Source organism: Amyelois transitella, chromosome 23 (genome assembly GCF_032362555.1).
Source record: "Amyelois transitella isolate CPQ chromosome 23, ilAmyTran1.1, whole genome shotgun sequence".
In the NCBI taxonomy this organism is placed as follows: Eukaryota; Metazoa; Arthropoda; class Insecta; order Lepidoptera; family Pyralidae; genus Amyelois; species Amyelois transitella.
In genome coordinates this window covers 5,486,347-5,507,499 of record NC_083526.1, presented here as the reverse complement: position 1 = coordinate 5,507,499, position 21,153 = coordinate 5,486,347, and the positions used below count along the sequence as shown (strand labels likewise).

Genomic DNA, 21,153 nt, shown 5'->3' with positions numbered 1-21,153 from the left:
GGTGTCAAACTTTCCGTGTGGTTCCCGGCACCAAATAGAAAAGAGAATAGGACCAATCCATCACTCTCCCATGGATGTCGTAAAAGGCGACTAAGAGGTAGGCTTATAAACTTGGGATTCTTCTTTTAGGCGTTGGGCTAGCAACCTGTCACTATTCGAATCTCAATTCTATCTTAAAGCCAAATAGCTGAACGTGGCCTATCAGTCTTTGCAAGACTGTTGGCTCTGTCTACCCCGCAAAGAATATAGACGTGATTATATGTATGTATGTATGTACATATAAATATAGATAACTTATCTTACACTTAACATCTTAAGCAGGAATTTAGACAATGTTGTTCTATCTTCCTTCAAAGACATCTGCCCTTTCTTAACTTGCATGACTGTGGTATCGAGCAGACAATGAACCACTTAATAACCACGTTCCTTATTCTTAAAATTCAATCTATGCAGTTTTAAATCTCTTTCTCTCTCCCGAAACCGCCGAGCTTGTATGAAGAGAGTTATGAATGTGGATGAAGCGAAGGAAGTATGCAGAGATGTGATGAGACTGAGAGATGTGATGACATGAGATGAAGTGGCAAGTGGAAAGAGGTAGTCTCTGCCTACACCTCCGGGAAAGAGGCGTGATTTTATGTATGTATGTTAAATCTCTTTTCTTGTTCCAGAAATCATGGGTTCCCTGCCTCGGGTGTCTGTGGTGACAGGCGCACGTAACAGTGTGCCGAGCGCCCCGTTGACCAGACATCTGAGCAGGCTCTGTCAGGGCGATAGGACCGCGCTAGTGTACTCAGGTATATTATGATGAATTTTAGTTGAGTGAGAGAGAGTGAATGTGTGAAGGCAATGCAAGTAAGAGTGGAAGTATAAGGACGTGGTGTGTGTGGGGCAGGTTTTAGGGTGCTCACATTGAAACCACCCTGGTCTTCATATCTCCATCCGTTTATTCAATAAACAATATTGGAAATACATATTTTACTTAATTATCTATAAACGATACTTAAAGCTTTGTACTTTTATTATTAGATACGTGCGAACAGATCGAGGACGCCATGGCAAAGAGAAAGAGTTCTAACAGTGATGCCAAAACATGATATTTAAAAAATTAAAGCGTACTATTCACAATTCTAGTTATTACACTCACTTTTATGTCCGTTGAGAGAGACTATTTATTAGAAACGAATGTGGATGGATGGATGGTGGTAAGCACAAAGATGTTCTTAGTCTCTGCCTACCCCTCTGGGAAAGAGGCGTTTTATGTATGTATATGTCGGTTTTATTTGCGGACGTATTGAGCATCTTACTCTAAAAAAGGTAATTGGGTTTGTAACCATCACATAGGGTTATAGTTCCCCTGAAAATGTTGCGGAGGTCCCACGGGAGTCGTCTTACCCAATCCAGGATTATAAGGCGCACCTCGTGCTCCATTACAGATAGGTGAGGACGCAATCAGGACTAAAGTCAGGTGGAAGCCAAGAATTCAAGGTCTGACCACAATTAAAATCATATAAAGGCTACTTTTCTTAAGGTTACACGAACATAACACGTGCGCAGATTGACCTGCACTAGCACCTAGGTCATAACTGAAAATCAGCGTATTGCTCTATAGCAATAAATTCGTTGAGTTGTTACCTTTTTGTATTGCTGCAACTCACACCCTAATTAATTTGTATTTCATATGAAATTGTAATTGTGTGTAGCAAATCAAAAAATGAATTATCTATCTATCTATCATTTCAATAAAATTCTATACTTAGCAGTGGCTTAAAGTTAAATTATCATAATTTTTTGCAAAAAACTGGATAGCTAGATTCAAATTAGAAGCTGCAGTGTAGTTTGTTCTGCCGCTTCTTCTACACATGCGCTTTGGAAGCGGTAGTAGTTATAATTAGATTTAAGTGACATACATACATACATACATATAATCACGTCTATATCCCTTGCGGGGTAGACAGAGCCAACAGTCTTGTAAAGACTGATAGGCCACGTTCAGCTATTTGGCTTTAAGATAGAATTGAGATTCAAATAGTGACAGGTTGCTAGCCTATCGCCTAAAAGAGGAATCCCAAGTTTATAAGCCTATCCCTTAGTCGCCTTTTACGACATCCGTGGGAAAGAGATGGAGTGGTCCTATTCTTTTTGTAATGATGCCGGGAACCACACGACATTGTAATGATGCCGGGAACCACACGACATTTAAGTGATGTGACGTCAATAAGTGATACCTTGTATCTAATTTTGAAAGTAAATCTATTCTATTCTAAAATTGATAAGACAAAGATACACAATTTTACAAATGAAAAGTCTTATAACTGTGTCATCACGACAAGGCTTTTTAGGTCATCGGCTCCACTAATTACTTCTACTTGGTACTGAGAACTTGTAATTGTTCATTATTTATCATTTAATCACTTTGTCATCGACCTCAGCGTTTGTCTAGGTAAGTTTGTCGTTAATATAAGAGTTCTGGACATTTTTCACACACATTCATGAAATCACGCCTTTATCGGTAGACAGGGACTACATCTTTCCCTTTCAAAATTAATATAAAATTTACAATAAATATTAATCCGTTTATTATGGTTCTGGAAGAAATTGAATGTAAGATAATATGGTAACAGCATGTTACATACCAACACGTTTAACATCCTTATCCCTTGACGGGTAGACAGAACCAAGTTTCGAAAGAACTTGAAGGCCACTTTGAGCTGTATGTCTAACGATTTTTAGAATCGTTTAGATTCGACAGGTTGCCAGCCTAGCACCTCAAAAAAACAACTTAATTTATTTATATCTAACATAAAGTATGTACTTTATATCGTATCTCTTAGATGGGCTTGTAACATCTTATTCTTCATCGTCACTTGCCATTGAGTGAGATGGAGAACAAATGCCTAATCTAATATTAATTTAATAAAAAAAAAACTGAGGATATGGTCTAGCAAACAACTACCTGAATCTAACTAATGTTCCATACATACATATAATCACGCCTATATCCCTTGCAGGGTAGACAGAGCCAACAGTCTTAAAAAGACTGATAGGCCACGTTCAGCTGTTTGGCTTAATGATAGAATTGAGATTCATATAGTGACAGGTTGCTAGCCTGTCGCCTAAAACAAAAATCCCAAGATTATAAGCCTATCCCTTAGTCGCCTTTTACGACATCCATGAGGGAGAGATGGAGTGGCCCTATTCTTTTTTCTAATGTTGTCCACCACACGGCACTAATGTTCCATTTTTAGTACAATCCAGATTGCAATTGCGAACTGGGCTTGACAATTTTGGGTCCTTACAAAATAATCCCAGAGAGATTTTTAGGTGTACTTTTCACTATTAATGGTATCCTCCACGCGGCAGGAAATGCTCAATAATATTGTTCTTACTTCAGATGAAACAAACAACGCTCGTGTGAGCTACTCCGAGCTGGAAGCTGGAACCAACGCGCTGGCCCGAGCTGTCACAGCGCGAGCGAGGCTGACGGGAGCTAACAGAGATGGAGATTTTGTTATAGCTGTGTGCATGCAACCTACACATGCGTAAGTATTGAGTGACAAGTTTATTTATTTATTTAACTATATATTTATGTACATTCATACATATAAAGGACAAATTACACAGATTGAGTTAGCCTCGAAGTAAGTTTGAGATTTGTGTTTAGAGTTGCTAACACAACGATACTATATTTTATAATAAACTAGCGACCCGCCCCGGCTTCGCACGGGTGCAAAATTATAAATGTTATTATACATAAAAACCTTCCTCTTGAATCACTCTACCTGTACAAAAAACCGCATCAAAATCCGTTGCGTAATTTTAAAGATTTAAGCATACAGACAAACAGACTAAAATAGTGACTTTGTTTTATACTATGTAGTGATACTTATAAAGATAAACATCTAAGACCCAGGCCAATCAGAAAAAGTTCTTTTCTCATTATGCCCTGGCCGGGATTCAAACCTGGTACCTCCGGTGTCACACACAAGCGTACTACATTGAACAATCAATCTGTGTAATTTGTCCCGTATATATTTATTTACATTCTGCTACTTAATATTTACATTATTGTGACGTAATTATAACATTGACAGCAATTTAAAAATAAAATTCATTCCTTCAGTACCGTGATGACACTCCTGGCCACCTGGAAGTCGGGAGCTGCGTACGTGCCCATGGAGCCCAGCTTCCCCCAGGCCAGGGTCTCACACATCCTGCAGGACGCCCAGCCAGCTCTCATTGTATATGACGACACAGGTATCTTTGTCTTACTATATTTTGTGTATAGTTCTTTTATAGTTGATTTCTTTCATTGATAAATATAAGAAATCAACTGTTAAACAGAAATTTCTAGTTAAAAAATTATATACTATTTTTTACTTTATTACAAAAACTGGTACATATTTATGTAATGATGTTTAGGTAATAAATAGAAAATAAATCAAGGGATTGCTGTTGCAGTTCTATGATAACTATACTGTACCTAGTAAATAATGTAAGTAAGTAAAAACATTACACTAAAAGGAGAATACTTAGAACAAAACATTTTATAAGAATACTAGCTGTGCCCGCGACTTCGTCCGCATGCAAAAGTTATTTTAGCCATCATTGAAGCCCTCAAAGATGTTTTTTCACATTTTCCATTATGTCTTCGCTTCTAATAATTGCAGCGTGATGTTATATAGCCTAAAGCCTTCCTCGATAAATGGTCTATTCAACACAAAAATAATTTTTCAATTCGAACCAGTAGTTCCTTAGATTAGCGCGTTCAAACAAACAAACAAACAAGCAAGCAAACAAACTCTTCAACCTTATAATATTAGTATAGATTAACAGTACAGAAGTCGATGCCTTACCTATATCAAATGCAATTTCTTCCAGGCCATTCTGTTGTAAATAACTATTCCTAATTTCCAGCCAATGCCGCCATGTTCACTGGCAGTGGCGTGCCAGCCGTCTCCTTCGAGGAGTTGTCTCAAGAAGCCAGCAGTCTTTCAGCGGAGGAGATCAGTGACTGCGACACCCTGGCTTCGTCAGGAGCTGACAGCATAGCCATAGTGCTGTATACTTCTGGGAGCACTGGTATACCAAAAGGTATGTCTTGCCCAAATCGGGCCCGGCAAATTGCCGGGATAAAAAGTAGCTATTCTGGGTCTATTATGTTATTCTGGGTCTTCAGCTACCTACATACCAAATTTCATCGTAATCGGTTCAGTAGTTTTTGCGTGAAAGAGTAACAAACATCCATACTGACATACAAATTTTCGCATTTATAATATTACTAGAGGCCGCCCGCGACTTCGTCCGCATGGAAACCCTATCAATCCCGCGGGAACTCTGGGATAAAAAGTAGCCTATGTGTTATTCTGGGTCTTCAGCTACCTACATACCAAATTTCATGGTAATCGGTTCAGTAGTTTTTGCGTGACAGAGTAACAAACATCCATACAAACTTTCGCCTTTATAATAGTAGTAGGATTAGGATTTAATGCAAAGCATAGCAATAGAGTCAAGTACAACCTTGAATGCTTCACAAGTTACTGATTAATAAAAATCTTCTAGGTGTCAGATTACCATACTCCGCGATCTGCAACCGTCTCTGGTGGCAATTCAGAACGTTTCCTTTCGCCAACGACGAAGTGACCTGCGTCTGGAAGACAGCTCTTACCTTCGTGGACTCGGTCTGCGAGATCTGGGGCCCCCTTCTCCACGGAAGGACCCTGCTCATCTTGTCACGAGAGACTACTAGGGATCCGCAGAAGCTGGTGAACGCTTTGGCGGAGAATCAGGTATGTTATTAGCTTCTCATATGATACATACATACATATAATAACGCCTCTTTCCCGGAGGGGTAGGCAGAGACTACCTCTTTCCGCTTGCCACGATCTCTGCATATTTCCTTCGCTTCATCCACATTCATAACTCTCTTCATGCAAGCTCGGCGGTTTCGGGTACTAGGTATATGATAATATTTGCAATTTGACAAAAGCACTTCAGGCTTCTCTTCAAAGAATAGTGAATGTATCCCGGATTAAAGCCTGGAAGAAGAAGAAGTGGCAGATTGTAGCTATCGGTTGTATGGTTTTTGTAGGTTAAAAATCAAAGAATAGAATAGATAAAAGTACTATCGTCTAGTGCTACACTATAAACATGATCAAAGTTGGGGATGATCTGTTTACCGGGAAACGTGACAACGTTGCGTAGAAGTCGCTTCCTGTAAATGCCAGACTTTTCAGCACTGGGATGGTGGTTACGTGTGCATTTCTAGATCCTTCTTGATTATGCAACCAGGAAAACAACAGGAGGATCTCAAATAATTTATAACCCAACTGCGGCAGAAGAGGAAAAATTGATTCTGATGTTTCCTTTTGCAGGTACAACGACTAGTTCTCGTTCCAACACTTCTGCGATCAATGCTCATGTACCTTTCCCTAAATCCTGCTGAGAAACCTCTTCAGTACCTGAAACTATGGGTGTGTTCTGGAGAAACCCTTAGTAAAGAGTTAGCATCGCAGTTCTTCCGATATTTCGGTGACCAGGGTGGTTATAAGCTGGCTAACTTCTACGGCAGTACAGAAGTTATGGGAGATGTGACGTATTATGTCTTGGAGAAGGCTGGACAGCTGGAACTGCATGATACCATTCCTATTGGTGAGTAAAAGTAACTTCTTTAATGGTTAGTTGAAGATACCTTGATTTGATCTGAGAGATAAGGTCTCGTGTGTGTGTATGACAGTAACAGTATATGTAGACGAAGTGATAGCATCATTTCTAGTTCAAGAGAAATGGGTAATAGGAGGCTGATTTCGTTGAAGGTCTGCTTTCAAGCTCTCAAGGATGAATAATTTTTTCCCGGTTTATTTTCTACATTTTTCATTATTTCTTCGCTCCTAAAAGTTGCAGCGTTATATAGCCTAAAGTCTTCCTCGATAGATGGTCTATTCATCACAAAAAGAATTTTTCAATTCGAACCAGTAGTTTTTGAGATTAGCGCGTTCAAACAAACAAACTCTTCAGCTTTATAATATTAGTGTAGATAGACCTTTATTGTAATCTTTGTCTTACCATCCGTTTCTCTTATGCTTTCCTAATTTATTGTCGGTAAAGGAAATCTTTCTCACTTACAACCCTTAAAATGTCGTGTCACCATCAGGTTCACCGCTGGACAACTGCGCCGTGTACCTCCTGGACGAGGAGATGAACCCGGCGCGGGAGAGCGAGCCGGGCGAGGTGTGGGTGGCGGGCCGCAACCTGGCCGCGGGCTACGTGGGCGGGCAGGGGGCTGACAGGTTCCAGGACAACCCGCATGCTGACCATAGCGGTAACATACATACACACATAATACATGCATACATACATATGGTCACGTCTATATCCCTTGCGGGGTAGACAGAGCCAACAGTCTTGAAAAGACTGAATGGCCACGTTCAGCTATTTGGCTTAATGATAGAATTGAGATTCAAATAGTGACAGGTTGCTAGCCCATCGCCTGAAAAAGAATCCCAAGTTTGCAAGCCTATCCCTTAGTCGTCTTCGTCGTAGTCCTATTCTTTTTTGTATTGGTGCCGGCAACCACACGGCACACATAATACATTTTGAATTCAATGTAAAATTTAAATATAACATTAATTTTCAATTCATTCATGTTTTTTTAATGTAGACAATGCGCATTCGTTTCCATGATTTAGATTTAAGAGATCTACATATATTTGTACATTGACGTCCGATGGAAATGCTGCAGTGTAGTTTGTTCCGCCGCTTCTTCTAAACACGCGCTTTGGAAGCGGTAGTAGTTATAATTAGATTTAAGTGATGTGACGTCAATAAGTGATACCTTGTATCCAATTTTGAAAATAAATCTATTCTATTCATATAGTCACGTCCATATACCTTACGGGGTAGACAGAGCCAATAGTTCCGAAAAGACTGAATGGCCACGTTCAGCTGCTTCGCTTAATGATGGAATTGAGATCCAAATAGTGGCAGGTTGCTAGCCCATCGCCTACAAAAAGGATCGCAATTTGATAAGCCTATCCCTTAATCGCCTTTTACGACATCCATGGGAAAGAGAAGGAGTGGTCCTATTCTTTTTTCCCCATGGATGTCGTAAAAGGCGACTAAGGGATATGCTTACATAACTTGGGATTCTTTTCTAGGCGATGGGCTAGCAACCTGTCACTATTTGAATCTCAATTCTATCATTAAGCCAAATAGCTGAACGTGGCCATTCAGTATTTTCAAGTCTGTTGGCTCTGTCTACCCCGCAAGGGATATAGACGTGACCATATGTATGTATTGAAAATATATTATGTATATATTCCGACGCCTTTAGAGGTTGAAAATGTGTTCACATAAACTGTCCCTAAATACTTAAGTATTTACAGTTTCAGTAAACACATTTTCTACATTGTAACCATATTCAAGGAATAAAAATGATTATGATTAAAGTTCGCTCTCAAATTATCTATTATATAATTTTGTTCCCAGATTTCAGTCGCCTATACCGCACAGGAGACTTCGGCATCCTGCGCAAGGGTGTGATCCTGTACGCCGGCCGCACGGACTCGCAGGTCAAGATCAGGGGTCACCGGGTGGACCTGCTGGAGGTAGACAGAGCCGTGGCGGCGGTGCCGGGAGTCGATAAATGTTAGTTGTCTCTTTTTGTCAGGGTGTTGTATTTTTTTTTTGTGAATGAAAGATGAAGACTTCTTTGTTGATATACCAGTCGAGGCACTTGCTTAAATGAAATGTGGATTAAGCGAAGGAAGTATGCAGAGATCGTGGCAAGTGGAAAGAGGTAGTCTCTGCCTACCCCTCCGCGAAAGAGGCGTGATTTTATGTATGTATGCCTAAAACAATGTATTTTTTTAGACTGAATGAATTTCATCTTCAATCTTAGGATACATCTGTTTGAAGTTACAAAGATTTATCTATAATTAATAAGATTGCTTTTTAATTTTCACTCATTAATACAAAATGGAAATGATGGTTATCTTGCTCAGAGAATCAGCATTGCTATTCAAAATGACAATGCTGCCAGCCTTCCGGGCACACTCCCGCAATTTGATGCTATGCAGGGACTGTACAATTTGTAAATTACATTTTAATTAGTAATCATCTTTTCTTCTTTTTTTTCTATAAGTAGCTTTAGTTTTAATTTGAGTTCATTTTAATTAAGATTTCCATTTCATTAAAAATAATATTTAAACTCAATAAAACAATTTGGACTAGTCATATGTAGGTACACCAAATTTCTTGCAGGGTTGGTTAGCTACATAGGTACTTAATTACTAGATATTTAACCGTATATGAAGTATATAAAAATATAAATTGTTACCTAAATCTATTTATCATCGCTTATAGGTGTAGTCTTATGTTACGGGCTGGAGAGAGGCAACCCAGAGATCCTGGCTTTTGTCACCATCGCCCCTGAAGCAAGGATTTCAGCGCATCATATTGAAGCCAGTCTGAAGAACAGCCTGACTAGTTACATGATACCGCAGGTGGGTTACTGTTAATATTGTAAAAAATATTGTATAATGTCACCACTACATAACTCCAATTAATCTTAAACAAAAAAGGATAAATAGATATTTAATTAGTGCCGTGTGGTTCCCGGCACCATTACAAAAAAGAGTAGGACCACTCCATCTCTTTCCCACGGATGTCGTAAAAGGCGACTAAGGGATAGGCTTATAAACTTGGGATTCCTCTTTTAGGCGATGGGCTAGCAACCTGTCACTATTTGAATCTCAATTCTATCACTAAGCCAAACAGCTGAGTCTATCAGTCTTTTCAAGACTGGGGGCTCTGTCTACCCCGCTAGGGATATAGACGTGATCATATATATGTATGTATAATTACACGGTTTTGGAAATTAACTATCTAAGTGCCTAGCTTTTACGTAAAAACTTGGTGAGGAACGCACGTAAATTTTTTAAATAATTTGAAATAATTGCTTCGTATATCTACCGGACATAATTTTATCATTGTAGGCGTTTTAAATTCTGACAATAATCTAAAGAAATAATTTCTTCTTTTTCAGGTAATCGAGATAGAAACCATCCCATTGCTTGTCAACGGTAAAGTGGACAGACAAGCATTGTTGAAGATGTATGAAAACACTAATAATAATGGTAAACTATTTATTCTGTATTTTTTCTGCATTAATATAGTACAACGCCATCTATTGTTAGGTTTTAATAAACAAACTGAAAATGATATTGAATTTAGTGCAGCGCCATCTATTAATTGTTTTAGTAAATTAACTTTACTTTTTAGCACTATCTTTCACCACAGAAGTCACTAGAACCGCAAGGGATTCAAATGTCTGTCTATTACTAGTTATTTATACTTTTTTATTCATGGTAAATTTTTAATTTTCTTTACATACTACTGGTACTGAATAACCCACAACTAGTGATAATGATTTCTATATTAAAATAGCTGAACGTGGCCTATCAGTCTTTACAAGACTCTGACAAGACAAGCAGAGCAGACAAGCTCTGTCTACCCCGCAAGGGATATCGACGTGATTATATGTATGTATGTATATTAAAAAATATTCTCTTTCAGATGATTCAGCGATCACATTGGACATAGATTATTCTGGTGTTGACGAACAAGATATGGAAGCGGCCAGGGTGCTATTCTCAACTGTAGGGGAAGTTCTCGGCAGGTCCGCTAGAGGCGCCCTATCTGTCAGAGCAGGCTTTTACGAGTTGGGAGGGAATTCGCTCAACTCAATTTACACGATCACGAGGCTTAGAGAGAGGGGATACTACATCGGTAAGTAAACAAAAATCTTAACAGTTTTAAAATTATTTATTTAAAAAATATAATAGAGAGAATAGGTATAATAAGCGAACTTCATTTTTACCCGCCGAATAAATCCCGCGGGAATTTATAGAACATAAAAATCAGAGAAAAAAAAATTTTCTAAATAGGCTAACTATTTCAAATCCGAATTTCATCAACATCGGTCCAGTTTTGAGTTAGTGATCTTATTAATACGGACTCCAACACAGAATGGATCATGGTTGCCTGAAATGTTTACTTACGATGTTTTTCCTCACCAGTCACCGTAAAAAAAACTTTCACGTCCACATTTTTTTTTCAGAAATCAGCGACTTTTTGGGAGCTGCTAATTTAGGAGAGGTGCTCTCTAATCTGAGCACGGACCCTAACAGCCGGCAAGACAGTCAGGAACCCAAGTTCACAGCCGAACTGATGAGGGATGAGCACAAACAGCAGGTTATTGAGTAAGTACTTTATTCTTAGACGTAAAAAAATGAAATGCAAAATGTAGATAAATATTTTCATCCATCCGATAATAGATGGCGCTGATATATGGTAGGCAGGATGGTAGGTATATTCCGGTTTTCATGGGAGCCATAAAAATAACTACCGTTTTCTGTTTTGAATTTCTATGCATATATACATAAATAAAAATCACGCCTCTTTCCCGGAGGGGTAGGCAGAGACTACCTCTTTCCAATTGCCACGGTCTCTGCATACTTCCTTCGCTTCATCCACATTCATAACTCTTCATGCAAGCTCGGCAGTTTCGGATACTCTGACCCTTTACCAGGACGTCCTCAATTTGATCAAGATACGTTCGTCTAGGTCTTCCCACTCTGACCTTTCCCTCCACACTTCTTGTATATCTGCTTAGTCAACCTGCTTTCATTCAACCTCTCCACAATATTAACGCTGATGAAATATACAAAATACTATATTTCTGTTGTGGATTTGTTGAAAGCCTTACTTACGTTGCCTATAAAACTTGATTCCAGCATGGTGGTATCGTCATTCTACGAGAAGGCGGAGTTGGAACAATTTCTGAAACACGAAATAGAACCGGTCGACTACGCGGCCTGCATCGATCTCTGTTGGCCGGCGTTGTTACTAGCCAGGCTCAGCGTAGTGCTCACTGACGGTGAGTATAGAGTAAAGATTATTTGTATGTATGCAAAGCTCAGTGCCGTGTGGTACCCGGCACCAATACAAAAAAGAATAGGATCACTCCATCTCTTTCCCATGGATGTCGTAAAAGACGACTAAGGGATAGGCTTACATACTTGTGATTCTTTTTTTAGGCGATGGGCTAGCAACCTGTCACTATTTGAATCTCAATTCTATCATTAAGCCAAATATCTGAACGTGGCCATTCAGTCTTTTCAAGACCGTTGGCTCTGTCTACCCCGCAAGGGATATTGACGTGACCATATGTATGTATGTATAATTTTCACATTGTTTTCTCAGGTACTGGATCACCCGTGGCCGTGGCATTGAACTTCGATGCTCGTGACGAACCTGAAATAGAGCTGACAGGTGGCCTCGCCAAGATCATGGCTTTCCTGGAGTTCGTCGAGGGCTCTGTTAGACATTTATTGCCGGAAGGAAAAGGTAACTTTATATGTGTGACGTATACCTTGATCAAGCTAGAATAGTCTAGAATGTCTCCAACATTCTAGCAAAAGGTCTGGCCAAGAGTACCCGAAACTGACGAGCTTGCATGAAGAGAGTTATGAATGTGGATGAAGCGTAAGAAGTATGCAGGGATAGTGCGAGCTTGCATGAAGAGAGTTATGAATTTGGACGAAGCGAGTATGCAGGGATCGTGTCAAGTGGAAGGATGTGGTATCTGCCTACCCCTCCGGGAAAGAGGCGTGATTTATGTATGTATGTATCGAGCGGATACGCCATTGTGGTTCCGGGCGCTAGAATAAGAAAGCTTCGTGTAAAACGTGAGTTATTCAATCCAGGATCATAGTCAATTCACTTGGGATTCTTTTTAGGCGATGGGCTAGCAACCTGTCACTATTGGAATCTCAATTCTATTATTAAGCCAAATAGCTGAACATGGCCATTAAGTCTTTTCAAGACTGTTGGCTCTGTCTTCCCCGCAAGGGATATAGACGTGATATAGATGTATGCATGTATCATAGTCAAAGGCGCAACCCGGGCTCTAGGTATATCCAGTGGTGTCTCACGTTGATGACGGTTGTTAATTTGCAAACTACTTACCTATATACTTTTTCGTATTATTTATGTTTTATTTACATCATGTCACACTTAGTAAAGAAAAACCATATCCTCATCATTCATGTTTTTTAATGTAGACCCACGATTTAGATTTAAGTGATGTGACGTCAATAAGTGATACCTTGTATTTTGGAAATAAATCTATTCTATTCTATCTTTAGACAGAGCCAAAAGTCTTGTAAAGACTGATAGGCCACGTTCAGCTATTTGGCTTTAAGATAGAATTGAGATTCAAATAGTGACAGGTTGCTAGCCCATCGCCTAAAAGAAGAATCCCAAGTTTATAAGCCTACCCCTTAGTCGCCTTTTACGACATCAATGGGAGAGAGATGGAGTGGTCCTATTCTTTTTTCTATTGGTGCCGGGAACCACACGGCACTGAGATTATAGAGAAAGAGGCGTGATTTTATGTATGTATGTATTCTATCTTTCTTCAGGCACCGTCCTCCATTCGTACATGATGGCCACGGCAGCTGAGATGTCCACCCGAGACAATGTGGCTGCTATCAAAGCCTTGGAACACGCTACCATGAGGATAGCCCGCGAGAGGCGGTTCAAGGGAGTCTTCACTACTAATACTAGTCCGCTTACACAGGTATTTACAATTTACTCTTTTTTCTACTATCTCGTCACAATTCAATGTACTAATGGTCGCAATTTTCTTATGATGTGAGAAACTTCTAATCTAATAGTACCTAGATACAAATTTTGGTGGACTTTTACCAAGGAAACCCAGGGAAGCAAACTATTACGTGCCGTAATTTTTTTTTTGGAGATCAATTAGAATTAACTGACATTTTTATCGCTATTGAGACTACCTAGTTTTTCCTTGAAATAAGACCAGTTTATTAATTTTTTATCCAATTATTAAATCATTAATGTTATCCACAGCAACTAGGAACAGACGTCCTCGGCTTTCAAACCCTTCTTGACTACCAACTCAACCACTACGTGGATGGTAATGGCGACAGAATCTTCGGAGAGGCTGGCGATGAAATGCGAGCCATCGTGTGCTGGAAACCAGTTGAACTGTGATATTGTAGATTAAGTTATATTAATAATTGACACAAGTATTTCGTAGATTTATCTTTATGTAATAAAATAGTATTAAGGAAAGTAAATAACAGTAACCTTTTTGTAAGCAAAGCACAAACATTGTCATGACTTGCCCGCATTTTCATTTGATCTTTGGCCAGTTCCCATAATAATCAATAATTAATGTAAAACACACTGGTCTTCATAACTAAGTACACTGGACTTTTCAGTATAAATGCTACAAACTATCGCCCTTTTCCCACGAGAGATCACAATGATAATTTGTCTCCACTTTCTTTACCTTTCTCTACATCCAAAAGGGTACCTACTTTTTTTTGTGCTAAGTTTGGATGACCAGTAAAACTATTCCTATAATTGTGTCAGTAAATTATAATCTAAGTAAATTTAAGAGGCTTGATATAAGTTAAAATACTGTTGAATATATTTATGAAGAGTTCTCCATTTATAAATTGGGTCGTTAAATCGTTATATGTGTATTAAATTAACATGTTAAATTGTCGAAAAAATGAAACTGACAAAATTATTAATTTATGTCTTTATATATTTGCCTAAATTATTATTAATTTTCTAATTAACAATCGACAAATAAGATCTCTTAAATTATTGCTTTTATGTGATTACCAAACTGGGATGTAGTATACCTACTTAAGTATTGTAACTGTAATTTAAGTAAATAATAAATAGTATTTAATAAATAAGTCAGCAAGTAGTTTGTTTCTTTCAGTTATCTGATATTAATTTATTATTTTTCAAACCTTTACTTTACACCCGATCGTTTGATATAAGAAATACTTGGCACCTTGTAACGAAATGAGATTACAAAAAGTAATTCAGACATAGTTATATATATTTTTCTGTATTTCTAATGTGTAGACTTGACATGAATATTGTACGTAATTCAATAGGGATTTTACTTACTGATTAATAATTAAAGTCTTCAGTTAAGTAATTTATTTATTTTATTTTTAGTAAATATTAATGACTAGATATTTGACTAGACAGTATATGAAAACACATTGTATAATTGACTAATATGACAACAATACGCCTATTATATGTATATTATTATTCTATTGATATTTTGCCTTAATATTCACCTACTTTAATGTTACAAAATTTATAACCATAACTCTAATAATTGGCAATATTTTCTAAATATATAAATTATATAAAAAAGGAAGAAAAAGTAGTAAGTAATCATATTATGTTAGTAGTTAAACTGTCGTAATTTAAATGCACTGTTCAACTAAGTAAGCTACGTTTACAGTATTTTGTTTTTTATGCACGTGCGTAAAACCTTTGATTTATTAAGTTTCAAATTTAAATAGCGTAAAAGTTTAAATTAAAAAAAATATTTTCATTGTTATCTTGCTTGGAAAATAGAAGAATATATCAATAAACACATTAATTTTCGTAACTAGTCTGATGTAAAAAAATAACGTAGGTAATTTAAAAAATAGGTTTCGTTCAGGTATTGTAAAATTTTGACAAAGACGTTAGTAAAATACAAATAATTAGAATAATAAAATTTAGCAAAACCACGTTTTGACAGGAGGCTTGCCGTCCTTAGAGGCCTCATGTCAAATGGGACCAATACCGAACTTCGTTAAATCTGGAACATCGATATCATCCAATTCAGGTTTCATCGAGGCATAACCTGCCATATCAGATTTTATAGGCACATAATCATCAGTTCCGTCGTTCAGATCGACAATTGGGTCTTTGAGAATGTTGAGATTATCAAATTCAGAGTTTATTTTGGCTTCGTTAAGCAATTTTAAAGATTCTTCTAACGCAAGATGGCCGCGGTGTTCCGGGGTGTGTCCGCTCGTCGAAGGAGTATCGGTGTTGCCAGACTTGCGGTGGTGAAGGGAGTTATTGGTTGATCCCATGTATGGAGGCGGTTGGGGCCTGTTGTAGTTGCCAGCTAAGTTAGTTGTAGACTTAGGGCTGTAGGGCCGTACTAAGCTGTTGTTGGGACTGAAAAAAAGGGATTTTATTACGCACTATTTATACATATTCTTCTCTGGCTTAAAAAACGTAACAATGTGAATATTTGAATATAATTACCTTACGCCTAAACTCTTATTGCTGGTGTTATCAGCGATTTGCGTTTGGTCAGTGTTGCCAGTTCCGTAGCGGCATAACTCTACTTTGCTAGACTTGTGGCCTCTGAAATACAAGAATTAGATTAGAGTCAGTTAAGGCAGCATGTAAGTGTTAGGAGCTTTAAATACCGCGAAAGAGATTATATTATAAATAAACTGTTATCAAAGAAATATGAGAAAAGATTGTGTAACAATCACACGTTTATAGACAATAACAATTAGCGGCATATCATCTTGTTTATACTAATGACAAAGTATATTCAAAATTAATAGTGAAAAGTCATGTCACACTCATAATGTCAGTATGTAATAATATAAATAGAGCATATTTTTCTATGTTAGTAAGCTTAAATATTAGCACATTAAGCTACATCCATTCCTTTACTAACCTTTTCCTTCGGCGGTATTCTATACAAATATGAAATATGTTTTTCAAAAAATAATCTGATACTGGATCCCGCCTGCAATAATTAAAAACAAAAAAAAAAAAGGTTTAACCAAAAATAAAACAAAATCCGAATTTCCAATCTTATTTCTATAAAAATCGAGATTTAGTGTACAGGTCTTATGACATTTTAAGAACATACCAAACTTTGTCTTCATAGAATACCAAGATAAAAAAATCGCTAAGTATACTCACATGGCAGCATAATGGAAGCACAGGACAGCAGTCAAGGCAGCAACAGACAGTAACATTAACAGAAGTGGGACAGCCACTGCCGCTGTCAACTGCTTAGTGTAGCTTCGTGACGGCAAGGCATGTTTACTCGGCGCCGACCATACATCACGAGTATCCAGGGCAGAGTAAGATTTGGCGGTCTTACTGGTGTTTGGGATCTCTGTTAGGTATTCGAGGTGTTCAGTTGTTCTTTCTTTGTATATTGTGTTGTACTGAAATGGTAAGTGCAATAATTGTAACAGGGTCAAGGTTGATTTATTTTACTGGAATTTGTGTAGGTGGTGTCAATGGAGAGGAGTCTGGGTAACAGTAATTTAATAATAAACATCATTAACTATTAAGCATTTGTAATTTTACCAACTCAAATAATTTGATTTTAAATGCACACGGATAGGTTTTATCAAAGATCAATATATTTTATGTAATTCTTAAAAAATTGCTCTAGTATGCGATGGCTATACCAATAAAATAAGTAATCATGGGAATCAAATGAGACATTTTGTCTCCTTTCGTAACCAGATTAAGTAAGTCCGACATCATAAAATCTCTTTTCGCAACCAAGCAATATTTTCCCTCACTATCTTGCCCGATATGTATCTATAGATTTTGCTATACCAAAAAAGATACTCACCAATTCAAACCTACACCAATCTAAAGATAACTCTGCATCCCTAAAGAGTCTCTCGACCGTGGTACGTTTATAGTCCCTGGGGCAGCTGGGCAATCTGGACAGTGGACGAACTTCCTCCCGCAGCCTCTTGATCTCCGCTGAAAACGGCACGGAACTGCCCAGGCGGACCACTAATCTGCAATGAGAAATTTTTTACAAAAACGATTGAGATAGGTACACGTCACGTATTTATTATTCAGAGCCAACAATCTGGAAATGACGGAATGCTATCGAAATTCAATTAGAGACAGGTTACTAAGCACATTGTCTAAAGGAAGAATTAAAATTTTATGATGCCTTCATAACGTAATCTCTGCATTCTGTGTATTGTACTCTGATAAAAATCACAGCGCGTTGTTCTTATAGGTATACGTAAGTACAATGTTGTACTAATGATTAAGAGCTATACTTTTATACGTGTATAATCTTCATCATTAAGCCAAACAGCTGAACGTAGCCTTTCAGTTTTTTGATGACTGTTGGCTTTGTCTGCCCCGCAAAGGATATAGACGTGATTATCTTCAAATCAACTTACCCTTCGCCATCCTCAGGTTTTAAAGGCAGCCTCGCTCCGAGGTCTATAGCCGAGGCTAAAAAGGTAGTGTACAGGTCCTGACTACTCTCTGGCCATAACTTCGTTCTCAGAATGTCTTTCAAACGTGACATCCTAAAATAAATTACTAGATTAGCGTCATAGTTTTGAGGTTATGAGGTTATATCTACTCTCTTTTCGTGTTCTCTTCAACTATTTTGACACAAAAATATCTTCAATTATAATTTACTGTTCCATTAAGATGTAGCTACGAAATAATAGCTTTTTCACCCTTGATTAAGTATGAAAATGGTAACTTTATACCTGACCTGACCTATACAGGATGGCTGAAAAGTCGCGATACAAGGGGAAAAAGTTTGTTAGAAAAAAGTCGCGTTACATTGGAATGGGCACTCAGTATCTCATACAAAAGGGTTAACATTTTACCTTATTATCCGACAAAAAAAATTAAATATGGGAATCAATATGTAACATACAACTTTTGCTTTTATTATATTAGATAGATTTGAAAATATAGATGTACCTGTGCTCATCCAACAAGTCCTCGACGTTGAGGTTGTCCACCTTCAGCTCCACTTCATAGCGCGCCATCTTTTCTTTGGGTTGGATTTTGAGGGTGAGTAGCATGCGCCGAGTTTCATAGTCCTGCCGGTTCAACCCCACCACTTCAATCTGGAAAGAGTTTTTTATTAATTTGCTAGCTTTTGCAGAAAAAGAAGTCTAACTACTTTTCCTGGAAATACTCCACCTACTCACCAGTAGTCAGCGCCATCTTTTGGCGAATAATATAAATGTGAGCTTGATTTTTTCGTAAAATAAGATAATTTTGCCGAAGTATGAGTGAAAATATTACATCAAATATCTTGTTACTACCTACTTAGGTTAGGTCATTTGGGAAAGCGATTCACATAGTACAAAAACAAAGTTGTAATTTTTTTTATTATTGCTGCTGACTTGCGACTAAGATTAATGGTTGGTTGGTATGAGTAAATGGTACTACACTTACAGTAATTGCTTCCTTAGTGCCTCTAGGTGGAGTCCCAAATATGAACCCGGAGTGATGTCTCCCACTATAAATGTAACGAAGCCAAGATGGCAACTCCGGTTTGCCTTGCAAAGATGCGTGAAAGCGATATTGCTGGTCAAATTCTGAAAGGAGGTTGACAATTTATTATTTTAATAATAATTTCTCTTTATTTAAACACAGTTAGCACTATGTGTGAATGAAAAGCAGCCATAACATTAAAAATATTGTTACTATTACTAGTATAACTTCGAAAGATTCATAATATACACCTATGTAGTTAGTTACAACAAGGGTAAATATTATGCCATAAAAACGGAATAGTGACCCTTTCGTGGTTCAATATTGTCCAAAGACGTGTGGAAATACAATAATAATAAGTACCTTTATATTACTGATTCCGTGATTTTTTGTGCTGAAACACTATTTTAGTATAATGTTAAGACGTTAGGTTTTAGGACATTTCTATCAATAACTTTAAGATGAAGAGCGTAAAGTCTATATTCGAATAGCGCAATATATATTTAGAATAAAAACAAACCTTGATACGTCCAGTTAAATAAATTGGGACTGATTGGAATAGCAAACATTTCTGTTTCCACAGCATTATGGACGTAAGAAGCCGAAGCTGCGGTGATCAACGCCGCACATAAATATATCTTTGCTTCCATTACCTGTCATAAAACACTTTTATTAATTCTTCAGTTTAAAAAAAGAACACTGTTTGCTGGTTTTTCTGCATGTTTTCTTCAAAAATATTACAGGGCCGGACCCAAGCGCAATCGTGTGAAAAATTGACCTACTAATGAAAAAACAAATCGATAAACCTTTAACATACCTTCCAAAGACCATGAGAACGTGCTGTATTGAAGAATTCAACCCGATTCACCAGAATAGAAACAAAGATCGATTTCTATTATAACAGTTTACAAAAGGTAGACGGTGAAACCCGTACCGCACATGTGCAGTAAAAGGAACGCCCCGCAACACAGATCCGCATTCTGTTTATGATAAGTAGCATGCCGGATTATTTTTAATAATTTTTCTTTTCTTCATCGGCTAGTTATTATTGTTATTTATTCTTACACAAGGTTTGTCATAAACACAAAGTACTTACTTTAATTAAATAACTGTGTTCATCATTTAATATCCTACTACTATTATAAAGGCGAAAGTTTGTATGGATGTATGGATGTTTGTTACTCTTTCACGCAAAAACTACTGAACCGATTACCATGAAATTTGGTATGTAGGTAGCTGAAGACCCAGAATAACACATAGGCTACTTTTTATCCCAGAGTTCCCGCGGGATTGATAGGGTTTCCATGCGGACGAAGTCGCGGGCGGCCTCTAGTATCTACATAAACAAAAACTTGCAGCATAATTAATGATAGTGGTCAGCAAGTGACGTCTGAACTGAACCTGTACCTACTGTATATAATAAAATAAAAAAGGTTCGCTTATTACCTTTACAAAATTTTTGTAATTGACCATCGATTTAGTAGAACTATTTAATACATCGATTTAATTTAGTCTGAGGTATCTACGAGTACCTAATGTACTGTAGCAAAATGTAAAATGTGTGATAAAATCTTGTTTAAGTTTGTGTCTGTGACAAACACGTTGGCGTTAAATAAAAATAAAACAGAGGCAATATTTATTACTGAGATAACTTCTTCCTTAAACTATTTTTATAATTTTTATAAATACTCAAATACGGCCCTGAAAATTGGGTGTGACGTAAACTTCAGAAAGACGTCATTGACTATAATCTGGCCAAATGAAATAGGTTTCGCTGAAATATTTAAACGTTTCATTTTACGTACAAGTTTCAAAAGAAATCTTTCGACTCTAAAATATACACGTTCGTAATTTAAGTTTACTAAAGAATCACCATGTGTTTTTAGATATTTTAATTACCCACTTATCATGAATTAATTACACTTCAGTCAAAGCTAAAAGATTAACGGCTAAAAGGCATTATGATTAGTTGTGATTTGAAGTTCATATTTTCCAGGA

The 21,153-nt window shown here is 37.4% G+C and overlaps 2 protein-coding genes across 3 annotated transcripts in view; one reads left to right on the top strand and one right to left on the bottom strand.

Moving 5' to 3' along the window:
• The window catches only part of LOC106130688 (beta-alanyl-bioamine nonribosomal peptide synthetase ebony), a 33,113-nt gene extending 18,354 nt beyond the window's left edge, over positions 1 to 14,759 (top strand). The window contains exons 2-17 of the mRNA XM_013329587.2: positions 669 to 794; positions 3,392 to 3,539; positions 4,121 to 4,254; positions 4,915 to 5,091; positions 5,560 to 5,786; positions 6,372 to 6,648; positions 7,151 to 7,318; positions 8,485 to 8,643; positions 9,361 to 9,500; positions 10,043 to 10,133; positions 10,573 to 10,785; positions 11,117 to 11,258; positions 11,793 to 11,935; positions 12,262 to 12,405; positions 13,482 to 13,639; positions 13,936 to 14,759. Coding sequence (XP_013185041.1) covers positions 674 to 794; positions 3,392 to 3,539; positions 4,121 to 4,254; positions 4,915 to 5,091; positions 5,560 to 5,786; positions 6,372 to 6,648; positions 7,151 to 7,318; positions 8,485 to 8,643; positions 9,361 to 9,500; positions 10,043 to 10,133; positions 10,573 to 10,785; positions 11,117 to 11,258; positions 11,793 to 11,935; positions 12,262 to 12,405; positions 13,482 to 13,639; positions 13,936 to 14,079 — 2,586 coding nt within the window. The 5' untranslated portion in view covers positions 669 to 673 and the 3' untranslated portion in view covers positions 14,080 to 14,759. The remainder of the gene's footprint in view (positions 1 to 668; positions 795 to 3,391; positions 3,540 to 4,120; positions 4,255 to 4,914; positions 5,092 to 5,559; positions 5,787 to 6,371; positions 6,649 to 7,150; positions 7,319 to 8,484; positions 8,644 to 9,360; positions 9,501 to 10,042; positions 10,134 to 10,572; positions 10,786 to 11,116; positions 11,259 to 11,792; positions 11,936 to 12,261; positions 12,406 to 13,481; positions 13,640 to 13,935) is intronic.
• Positions 14,760 to 15,046: 287 nt separating this feature from the next.
• On the bottom strand, positions 15,047 to 20,108 carry LOC106130694 (alpha-sarcoglycan). Of its 2 annotated transcripts, XM_013329593.2 has the most exons (10): positions 19,973 to 20,108; positions 19,676 to 19,808; positions 19,117 to 19,259; positions 18,634 to 18,782; positions 18,093 to 18,224; positions 17,519 to 17,693; positions 16,849 to 17,099; positions 16,598 to 16,669; positions 16,171 to 16,272; positions 15,047 to 16,080 (listed from the first exon to the last, which is right to left on the bottom strand). In XM_013329593.2, exons 2-10 carry the CDS (start codon positions 19,803 to 19,805, stop codon positions 15,681 to 15,683), a joined length of 1,554 nt encoding a protein of 517 aa, XP_013185047.1. In that variant the 5' UTR covers positions 19,806 to 19,808; positions 19,973 to 20,108; the 3' UTR covers positions 15,047 to 15,680. The 2 variants fall into 2 exon arrangements, with proteins under 2 accessions (XP_013185047.1, XP_013185048.1); XM_013329594.2 differs by lacking the exon at positions 16,598 to 16,669.
• Between the last annotated feature and the right edge of the window lie 1,045 nt (positions 20,109 to 21,153).